The following is a 12096-nucleotide window of genomic DNA, read 5'->3' on the forward strand; positions in this document are numbered from 1 at the left end:
ACAAAGAGGCATTTTGACCCAATTTCCACAGAAAAGACGACACCGGGAGCCGCTGCGGGTCCTGGTTTTTGTTACTACCGATCAAGCACAGACCGTTTAACGAATTAGGTTTCTGCTGAAACAAGCAGCACCTCACTGCAATCAACCAGTGTTTTTAATCTTACTTTAAAAAAGTAATTAATTACAGTTACAAATTACTTCTCCCAAAAAGTAATTGTGTTTGGAACTAAGTTACCTGAATGTAAGAGTAATTAGTTACTTGGCAAAGTAACTTGGTGATCATTTTCATGTTTTTTTTTCTCAAAAAAAACAAAAAAAAAACAGGTCACACACTTTAAAGGGTTTTTGGGACAATTGGCCCTTTACCCTAAACTTAACTAGACACGGGGGTTTTGCGGATATTGTGATAACTAGATAGTAACCTTTGCTATGTCTGGAAGTCATTTAATGTTGTGAATCAACCGTTAGTTGTTAAAATTGCTCCCGATATTGCATTAGTTCCCTTCTGTCTACTTTTGACATGTGTAAGTTTTAAAACTGTTTCATCATTTAAAGATAGGTTTAAGTCAAGATTTTGCCGATTTAGGAGCACTTTACTGGACTGTATATATACACAGGACTGTCTCAAAAAATTAGAATACACAATATTCTAATTTCCTGAGACAGTCAGGAAATTTCCTGAGACAGTCAGGAAATTAGAATATTGTGTATTCTAATTTCCTGAGACAGTCCTGTATATATACACAGGACTGTCTCAAAAAATTAGAATATTGTGTATTCTAATTTCCTGAGACAGTCCAGTAGATAAAAAGTTACTTAGGTTCGCCAGGAAGGTTCTCTACAATAGAGCCTTCCTGAGAAGTCTGCTTTAAGATGGCGGCTGTTTACTAACGCATCTAGTTTTTCATACATGTTGCTAATGCCGCCGTGTCTGTCATCTGCAACTAGTTCTATATATATATATATATGTGCTATCTACAGTGGCATCATGTTGGCATAGTTTGTAGGCTATTGGCTACAGTCAGGTATTATTGGAGCCACCTTACATCACGTTTGCAACGGCGTCACAACTCCCTTGCTTCCTCCCCACTCCTGCTCTGCTCTCTTGTCTCCGTGAGTCCATCTGTCTCTCAGACTTTTCTCACGTCATTCAACATTCTCATTTTTCATTCATTTTTGAGTGGGTCATTTTTGACCCACTTGTGGAAGCTTAGGGTAGTAATACAAAAATGACAATTTCTTCAAATGTATAAAAAGTTCATCAAAAATTTGAATGGCCTTATATCAAAAACATGTTTTTTGAGGAATACCTGGAATATGAATTGATAACAATTTTTCATTCCGAAGATATTTCAAGAAAACAACCTCACCGGGTCATTTTTGACCCACTTATGCATCTAAGGGTTAATTCATGAAGTGCGTTCACTTGTAGTGTTCTGTTAGTTGAGATGTGAGAAATGTGAGCCTGACTTAGGCTAGGTTCAGACCGCAGGTCCTAATGCACAAATCCGATTTTTTGGGGTGTTTTTCCGACTCGAGTGAGGCATTAAGCTGATGGTCTGAACCGGACAAGTTGCATGAAGTAGACCATTTGAAATCCAATCAGGGCCTCATTTTTCCAGAATGTGGCGGCGGTCTAAACTGTCTCCCAAATCGGAATTTGTGCAGCCATTACGTCAGCAAAGCGTGAGAGCGGCAGGCAGGATGGCAGCAATGTAGCTGTGCTTTAGCGTTAGCGCCTAGCTTGAATTCGGCTTTCACGCAGGAAGCGGGCTTGACCACAGTCATAAAAAATGATATGAAGAAAAGTATTAGTCTGACAATACTCGGTTTTCTTTCTGTGCGCCAAATAAGCAATATTTCAGTATTGCTTACATGGCCGAGTCGGGGCAAACTGATGCACACACATAAGGCTTAAGTGTGTGCATCATGCACGGACAGTGCATGCATGCGCTCTATCAATCCATATAAACTTTGAATATAAGACTAAACGGGGATTATTAATGTCTGTTATTTGTGTCCTGTTTTTGGAAATCAAAATATAATCACCCTGGAATGACCTACAGCCAGCATGTGTAGTCATTTCTTTTGATGCTTCTGTGCATGCGGGTCAGTTGGCTCAGCGCTTGTCGGACTGCAAATTAGTGCGCATGCGTAATACTTGAACGGGCTCAACGGACAAAGGCAGTCTGAACGGGCACGCCCAAAAACAGATATGACAAAAAATCGGAACAGTGCATTAAGACCTGCAGTATGTACCTAGCCATAGTCTGCTTACTGTGGGTTGCTGATGCCTGCTCTACACGGGTATTAACAATCGTTTAAAAGTCTTTGTGGATAATAATCTTATTGGCTCGGTTACAGCACTTTAAGGATATATACAGCAGTAGTAGTCATGCTTTGGATTGGTTTCAATCCTGTCTGGCAGACTTTGCTTTGGCAACTGTGAGTTCCTCTCTGCTCCGTTGTTTTTTTGTTGTGCTTTTTTCAAGCTGCTACTTATTTCTTTGTATTCACTGCTCCTATTGTTCATCTTGAGAAGGCACAAGCTTTTCTTACATTGTATTGCACAGTGACAGATTGTTTTACAAAGTGCTGTAGTTTAAAGCAGTGTTCAAGACAGTTCATTTTGGAACCTTGAGCAAACTACCCTCTGAACTGCCTTTATAAGTGTGATCACATCATTTGGCTCAAGTGGCTTCAATTTTGAGTCATTGTGTTTAACAAATGATGTCACATGTGTTCATTGCGTTCAAATTTCGCTGACTGTGGCAAGCATTTTGCATTGGATGAGCTTTACTTTGAGAACGTTGGCAAAATCCTTTTGAAACTTGGGTTTTAGCAATGCAAGATTTGTTTAGAATTATAAGAAAGGAGGATAGTGTTTCGCAAATTGAGTCTTCATGTGGCAAACAGGGGCTCGTTTTATGAAATTTGTTTAGGCATCTGCTCATTTAGTTTATGAGTTGGATTTGGGGTTTCAGCATTTGTCACTTTTTTGGATGGATTTGTGTCACATATGTGTGCTATCATTCTTAATTCACTTGTAGTATTTCATAGTGCCTTTTAAGTTTCTGCATCATTGTGTCTTATTTATTTTCTATTATTTTTACATTTATTTTGTTAATTTATTTGACCATTTAATCTTGTTTGGTTTCTAAAGTAGATTACAGTGTATATTGACTTGTCTTTTAGTTGTATTTTTGTACAGCACTGTGTTGCAACTGTTTTTTTCTTGACAAAAGCAAAATTGAGTTTAGCTGAGAGTACTGTATATTTGTTGAATTTGACAAGTACATTAATTATTTTGACAAGTAATGCAGAAAATACACATCAAAGCAATTACCAATGCAAAGGGGTGACAATAAAGTTTAGGTTTGATAATGTAAGAATTGCAAATTTCGCAGAACATTAAGAGGTATGAACATATGCTAACAATTACTTTTGTCAGTAATATCAGTATACAGTACATCCAAATACTCATTAGTGTTTACAACTGTTAATAGTGATACTAGGCTAAATCCTTAATATGTAATTTGTTGCAGTATACTGTATATCTACTGTATCTTTTGACCACTGAAGGTTAATTTTAAATGTGTTTTAATGTGCTTTTCATCTTTGACAGAACAATCAACCTGGACCTCCAGGAGCTAAAGGGGCTAAAGGTCACAGAGGACCTGAGGGAAGACCGGTAAGCATAAGTCAGTTAATTTGTTTGTGCAAGTTTAGACATTGAATGGTTTGCTGTCCACCTACGCGTAATAGACCCTGCTACACATTATTAGCCCACAATTTTTAGCAGGGAGTGAGATTCCCAATATGGACAAAAAATGTAGTAATGTTTGCGTGTTGCGCACCTAAAATGTCAAATGTGGGTAAGATATCACTTGTCACAGTGCATTTGCTTCTGGTTAGATTTGGTTAGAGGATTTTACTCAAGTAAGAGGAGCAAAAATTCAAATTAATATTACTTAAGTAAAAGTAGTCATCCCAAAAATTTAAGTACAAGTAAGGGTTAAGAAGTATTCAGTGAAAAGAATACTCAAGTAATGATTAACATTGTGAGTAACTTCTTACAATGTTTTTATTTTTAACCATTGGTAATTTTTTTTTCTCGACACATTATCTAAATGAACTGTTATTATTATACTGTACATATACATGGTCCTATTAGGCCCCAAGAAATACACAAAAATGATCAAACTAGAAAATCTACAGCAATGAAACATCACCCATCCAAAGAGCATGAGTGCCCTCTTGTAAATTAAACTTATTTCCTACTATGAAATTAAAACGATCACATCTCCGGTTTTCCGTAGTGTATCTGTGCCACATAAAAAGAGAGGGAGGTTGAAATCCGCAATTTCGAGTAATGTTGAGGTGAAATTCGTCATATTTTTTACCGGGCACATGATTGTTCTCAGTCATCAGAACAATGACTCCGTGAGAGTGAACGTCAAAATAAAAGCCAAGCAAGGTATTGTATCTACATTCCCGCAGGATTTGTTGGGCTTTTATTTTGAATTGGCCATTGCAGTGTGTTGATGGATTTTCCATATGATGGTTGTGGCAGCTATTGATAAACATGACTAAAAATACACAACATATGTCAGAGAACTCCGCTGCTAAATCAGCTGATCGCACGTTCGAAACACGAGGTGACACCAAAATGCTAACCTTAATTATGTTAACCCTTTAAGCGCTAAAGTTGCAAAATTGCCATCTTTTGTTGCAAAGTGGTAAATACATTTGGCACCATATTTGAAGCTGTGGCTTGTTAAAGTCAGCAATTTCACAAATTTTACACTTAAATGGTTAAATATGAATTTGATCTTTTTGTTCTGTATTATGCTGCTTGTGTAGCCATGTAATATGTTGCTAAAATTTGTTGGTAAAAATACTATTACTCCATTTTACTCCTCTTCATAGATTCCTATATTTTCAAAGTGCCCTAACATTAGAAGAACAACCCTGCTAGCCAACCTAAGAAAAATCCCAAAGACCGCAGGAAATGTGTTAGCAGTTACACGAGATAAAAATATAAAATATGATAAAAATATGGTCAGAACAGTCACAAAACATTATCTCCAAATTTGTACAACGACGACAAATTGCTGCGCTTGTTCTCTTACTGTGGATACTCGTCTACATCAAAATAAAACTATGGCCAACTTTAATTACCGTATTGGCCCGAATATAAGATGGCCCTGATTATAAGACGACCCCCTCTTTTTCAAGACTCAAGTTTGAAAAAAGACTTTTTGAACACCAAATTAATTTTTATACAGAAAATAATTACAGTACATCAGAAACAAATGAGTATAACAATATATTTGAGAGAATAAGCATGTTATTTTGCCTTACTCGAATCTTAATATCTGAACATTTAAATATGTAAACTAAAGTGCACTCACATTCGTAAATGAATGGCTTCTGGTTTTTGAAATGTAAGTAAACTAATCTATTGTTATAAAACAACAAAATTGCAATAACTGCATTAACCATCAAAAGGAAGTCTAACTGTAACTGTAGTCTTGAAACAAATCTGAATAACAAAAAACATTGCAATAAAATAATGCAAACTGGTTAAACTTGAGAGTAGCTGAGATCTGTCATGACAGGACATCGCTTCAATGATATCTCTCGCCATCTAGCGTCGTGAATGGGGAGAGTAGCTGAGATCTGTCACGACAGAACATCGCTTCAATGATATCTGGCGCCATCTAGCGTCGTGAATGGGTATGATGTCTAGACACGAACAGAAGACGACCCCCTCTTTTTCAGTCTTATTTCAATGCAAAAAACACAGTCTTATATTCGGGCCAATACAGTAATTAAAGCTATTACGGTGATTGAGAGGCAGATCTGGCCTACGGTCCATAATTTGTATAACGAATTAGCACCAAGAAACAGCATATGAATACTAAGCAACACCTTTTGGCATTGATATGAGAACCAAACCCAACGTTTCCTGTGCAACACTTGGATATCATTTTCAGATACATATAGAATATTGAATTAAGAGTCTGTTAACATGAATGTTATAATGAATCTTTTTTTTCCTCAAAGACTACAAGGCAGAAATTCATTTTTTTTATTCATCCTTTTTAAATTCTAATGTCATTCGTGTAGTAATACTGAAGACTGTTAATTATAGTTACTAGATTTTCCGTGTATTAAATGCAATGATGTAAATTTCAAGCAGGAAACAATTACAATGTTGCAAGGCAGGCAGGAAACACTTTTACGTATGGTTCTGCTTTGTTGTCAGAGGCCCTTTTGGATTTTTTTTTTCTGGTGGCCTCTTTCTGTTTTAGCAACTTTGCAGCTCGACCACACAAAAAATTGCTTATTTGAATGTTATATTTATGGCTGAGGCAGTTGTAAGAATTGATCAACTGCAGTGTTTTCTTTGCTGTCTTGCTTCTGGTTTTATTGCTGCACAGTGACGGAGCTAAGCACAGCTTCTCTCACCACTGACACAACTGAAAACCACATACAGAACACCATACTTTGAATCATCTTAAATGGGGAAAAAATTGTGCACATCTACCTTCTTCCCACAACCAAACAATGTGGAAAGCCAAGGAATGTCTAAATATAACCATATGTTTAGATGCACATTGCAAAAATATAGTAAAACCTTCAGCTCCCAAACCCTGTTAGTTTCCACACATTGCAAACATTTTAACTCCCTCCCGCCTGTCTGCTTCTCGTCCGACTTTTGTGTGTTCAAAATATATCCCAGACACCCAGCATCGTGTGTTCATGTGTGCCGACCCATTATCTCTCTTGTCTGTCCGAGTTCCTGTGAGCACACATGCAAACAAGGCCCTTTCGAGAAAGGAAGAAAAAAAAAGGCTCTTAAACCCATTTTATCGTTTGTTAAAACAAAGCAGATGTTTTGTTTCTGCAACCAAGTGAGAGAATAAAATGTCGTAATGATGAATGATTGGAGGGGTTCACATGCTGCTGAAGCATATCCCAAAAGTATACTCACTCCAGAGTGGGGGTGGAAAAATCCCAATTCCAGGAATTTCTATTTTAGTTGAACAAGAATTATATTTGTCCAATTTTTTTTCTATTTGGCAAATTACTGCCCCCCTATCTTAATCAACTACTGAATTCCTTTCTTTTAGGGACCTCCTGGGCCTCCTGGACCAGCAGGAACTGATGTAAGTCATGAATCTGATCCTTCCCCCATTTATTAGCCACAAGACAGAAGACTTCGACTGAATTCCCCATTGAGGCTGTTTTGAGTTTTACATTTGAATATGATACCCGATGTTCAGTCCAGAGGCAAACATCCAATTTCCTGAGAACCAAATCCTGCAGCCTTTCACCTAGCGATCCTCTCAGTAAAATATCATCATCATGTTTTCCTTTTTTATCCACTTTTTTTTATTGAAGTAGCTTGCGAAGCCGCCCTGTCTGTGTTAAAAGGTTATATAATGTTATGTGGAGGAGTGCATTGCCATAAAGTAACATGGACTCCGCCCCCTCTCTTCAGGAATGCGAAATTCTGGATATCATCATGAAGCTCTGCTGTAAGTTATGCTTACATACATTTTTACTAGTGGTGCAACGATACACTAAAGTGTAATCTCCGGTCGGTTTTTGAAACTCTCGCTTCGGTTAATTTTTGTTCCGAAAAAGGCAGGAAAAAATATTTTAAATGCTTTTGTTTTTGAAAATGTAAACAATAGAAATTTTGTTATTAAATAAAAGTGACCCCTTTGGGTGATATTTCAACTAAATTACACTCTGAGTTCATAAAATTAAAACAAAAATCCTAAAATTATAAATGAGAAAAGTGTAAGCATAGACTTCACTATCAGTTCACGGGGCTCAGGGCCGATCCGTAGGGGGCCTATTTTAAAAAACTTAAAATTCAAATATTTTCAAAACCAAAGCCGCAAGCGACCTAAAACCAGAACAGGGAGCTCCATGAGCAGCGATATAAGAAAAAAAAATTCAAAGTTGTTCCCTAATAAAATCCCGATTTTTTTTTTTTTTTTTTTTTTTTGTACAAGTATAACAAAACTTAAATGGCTATAAAATTCTCAAATTTTACGCTAGATGCACAAAAATCACCAAATGGAGGTATAATAACCTATATTTTCAGGATCAGTAGCATTATTAAACATATAGAAGTTTTTGCCCAAAATAGCAACTTAATTTTTTAAAAGTTTTCAACAGCTAATAAATCACTCAATTTTCACATCAGAAACACAATACTTGCGGAAAGCATATAGAATCATCTTGATTTTACTCAACAACATCAAAATTTGGGATTTTTCTATATACAATAACAACTTATTTAGGTTGAAATCTGATGTTACTATTGCCTCAACACATCTTGCCGGCTGTCTGGTCCTTGTCGTTTTTAGATTGAAATGTTACATAAAATAAAACGGGTAAAAAGCGATTTTTTTTTTTTTTTTTTTTTTTGCATGGACGCAGAAATGATTAAATTACTACTCTCCTATCAAAAAACTGGCATTTGGCCAAAAATTACCTGATCATTTGACCCTAAAGTTACGCTACTGTGTATGGATACAACATGGCGGCCATCACAAAGCAAAGAGCTTTTTAAGTTGAAAATTCTTGTAAATAAATGCGTACATCCCAGAATTTATATAGATATGAACGTAGAGCAGTCTAGATTCTTGGGCAAAATTTTTTTAAAAAACCTGGGCAGTTATCATTCATTTTACGTAAATATTTTAAGCTAAAGTTACGCTACTTTTTTCCATGCGTTTTTTTCACGTTTCAAAGTGCATGCAAGGGGATAATTTATATAATAATTACGTTGAATCTTCGATCAAATCACTCTTGAGACACCGCTGCCTGCTTGTATGCAGTAAAACATTAGTCGTTTTCTCACCTAAATCCGGCATTTGAACGCTGCGTGTGTTTGAGTTTATCACAGCGAAAGCCAAACGCTCTGCCTAAGTCTATGCTGTAAGCTTTAATCCTAAGCAGCAACAACCTGAATGACAAATGTATCCAAGTTTAAAGTTTTTTGCTATAGAAAGATTACCATATTCGCATTTTCTGCAGAAAGCACATACAGTGTATCACAAAAGTGAGTACACCCCTCACATTTCTGCAGATGTTTAAGTATATCTTTTCATGGGACAACACTGACAAAATGACACTTTGACACAATGAAAAGTAGTCTGTGCGCAGCTTATATAATAGAGTTCATTTATTTTCCCCTCAAAATAACTCAGAATATAGCCATTAATATCCAAACACCTGGCAACAAAAGTGAGTACACCCCTTTGAAAAAACGTACATCCCTAAATGTCCAAATTGAGTACTGCTTGTCATTTTCCCTCCAAAATGTCATGTGACTTGTTACAGGATTCAGGAGTGCTGTCAGCATTGCTGCAGAGATTGAAGTGGTGGAGGGTCAGCTACTTAGTGCTTAGACCATACGCCGCACTCTACATCAAATTGTTGTGCATGGCTGTCATCCCAGGAGGAAGCCTCTTCTATAGACGGTACACAAAAAGCCCGCAAACAGTTTGCTGAAGACATGTCAACAAAGCGCATGGATTACTGGAACCATGTCCTCGTCTGATGAGACGGGCGTGCTTTCTTGTGTACCGTCTTCAGAAGAGACTTCCTCCTGGGGTGACAGCCATGCACACCAGTGTGATGTAAAGTGCGGCGTATGGTCTAAGCACTAAAAGCCTGACCCCCCACCTCTTCAATCTCTGCAGCAATGCTGACAGCACTCCTGTAACGAGTCACATGACATTTTGGAGGGAAAATGACAAGCAGTACTCAATTTGGACATTTAGGGATATACGTAGTTTCCATGCGGTGTCCTCACTTTTGTTGCCAGGGGTTTAGATATTAATGGCTATATTTTGAGGAGAAAATAAATGAACTCTTTTATATAAGCTGCACACAGACTACTTTTCATTGTGTCAAAGTGTCATTTTGTCAGTGTTGTCCCATGAAAAGATATAGCTAAATATCTGCAGCAATGCGAAGGGTGTACTCAGTTTTGTGATACACTGTATCTACTAGCTAATTATGCTGCATGTAGATTTAAAATTTATTCCGTTTTTAAGTTGTATTAACATGTTGATAACTGCGGATTTATCAATTCGTAAGTTTGACGAGGAAGCCAAAAAGTGTTCCACAGGACTTTGGTTCCGCACGTCATGCTTGGCTAGTGCTACTAATAAATCCAAACCGAAACATCCACGTAAACCATTACACCCTTAATTTTTACGCACAAACACACACATACAGTTCACATACGCAGATACATAATGGTTTCCTATATTTTAGAACCCATAGTCCTTTTCAACAGACTACTCGAAGTATTATTAGGCTAATGTGCAATCATGTTTTTCTTCTTACTTGATGTTTTAACCTTCTTCTGATTTGTGTTTTTCCATGCCTTTTGGATCACATCACAGCTTGTTGCGGTAAGTGTAAAACCTTAAAGGGAAAGACAACACCTTTATCATGTTCATACCAGGCGAAAAAAATCTTGTTTAATACATCGAAAAAAGACAGAAATCATTTTTTTCCTGAATTGTAGTCATAGAGAAAATCCTCGATAAAAGCCAGAATTTCCCGAAGTGTCCATTGCAAGTGTTGGTAGACATTTTAAAAACTGTTTTAGACGGTAAGATGTCAATAATACCCTTTGTTTCATGCATGGATATACAAAATGAACACTGTGTGCACACATTTCATCACATTAAAGGAAAAGGAGAATCCATTGTCACTATGCCACAGTAAAATTGTACGATGTTATCAGGTAGCCGATAATATCGGCCGATAAAAGCATTTTAAAATGATAACGGATAATATATACATCGGTTTTTCACTATCGGTTTTGGGCCAATATGCATATTGCTTTCAACGTAAATGTAGAAGCCTTCTGCCTTTCTACAAGGACTGGTCACAGCTTAGCAGCTATGTTTATTGACCATTAGATGTCTCCAAACTAAGATGCTGGGGATTTGGTATGTGACCAATTAGGTATTGTCATTATTAAAGCATCCAGTGGGGCATCACAATACAATTAAGAATAAAATGTTAAGTGGACGACCACATATTTTGGTATCTGTTTGATATCTGTATGAGATTTTTCGAGTTGGACAGTATCGGGATGTAGGTTATCGATTAAAAAATCATTATCGGACAACTCTATGCCACAATGTTGGTCTTTTAAGATTGTATAAAACAAGGCCCAAACTAGGCCGTCATTTATTAAAAACAAGTCCCAGAAGCCAACAGGCCTGGCTCACCTGGCTTCAAAACAGATCAGTTGACACTACATTGACACTCCATTCTTAACTGCCCGATTTCACCATCAAAATAAACCAGTTGGAAGCCTGGTACAAACTTTAAATTTGGACTGTATGACGACATTTTTTATGTATCACAATCGTTAAGTCGTAATAAAATTAATTAATGTGGGGTAAAGTGTAAGGCCACGTGCATTTCTGGAATCTCTCAGGCAACTTCAGAACTACCGGCGGTATGAAGGATCAGTTGTAATATTGAATTAGTGTTGTGAACTTTAGCCTGTGCAAATATGGCTTGAATTTCAGTTGACTGTACAAACGGATCCGCAAAGATTTCCTTATATCGGTAAGATAAGCCTTGTTTTGAGCCATTTTTGTTGGTAAATGCTATCGAAGCTAATAGCTTAACATTGCTCACCACAGTATGTTTATGCTTAATGTATTGTTTGTAATCAGTTGTTGAATGACATCCATTGACTAGCCTACCTAAAATCATAGACGGTTAAAAAAAAAAAAAATACACATAAAATCTTTGGAAACAAATTTGTTCAGAACACGAACGCTCTAAAAAGTGTGCTTGCCTGATGTTATGATGGTGGCTTGACATTCAATATCAACTTGGTATTTAGAATAGGACTTTATTTTGAAGAAAAAAAATACAGAATATATTCAGATTCTGATTGCTAGCTATATGAAAGGGCCTGTCTAGATTGATTTACAGTTTGCCTGTAAAATGCCGCATTTTGCCTGCACACCGTTCATGCGTCACCCTTCATGGGTCTAGACGTAGATAGCAGTGTTCTTTTCGTCAACC

The 12096-nt window shown here is 36.9% G+C and overlaps 1 protein-coding gene across 1 annotated transcript in view; it reads left to right on the forward strand.

The window, feature by feature from the left end:
• Positions 1-12096, forward strand: part of col6a1 (collagen, type VI, alpha 1) — a 68413-nt gene that overhangs the window by 39576 nt on the left and 16741 nt on the right. The window contains exons 26-29 of the mRNA XM_057857338.1: positions 3626-3691; positions 7140-7175; positions 7511-7547; positions 10443-10451. Coding sequence (XP_057713321.1) covers positions 3626-3691; positions 7140-7175; positions 7511-7547; positions 10443-10451 — 148 coding nt within the window. The remainder of the gene's footprint in view (positions 1-3625; positions 3692-7139; positions 7176-7510; positions 7548-10442; positions 10452-12096) is intronic.

The sequence above is a fragment of the Corythoichthys intestinalis genome, chromosome 14 (genome assembly GCF_030265065.1).
Source record: "Corythoichthys intestinalis isolate RoL2023-P3 chromosome 14, ASM3026506v1, whole genome shotgun sequence".
Classification (NCBI taxonomy): domain Eukaryota; kingdom Metazoa; phylum Chordata; class Actinopteri; order Syngnathiformes; family Syngnathidae; genus Corythoichthys; species Corythoichthys intestinalis.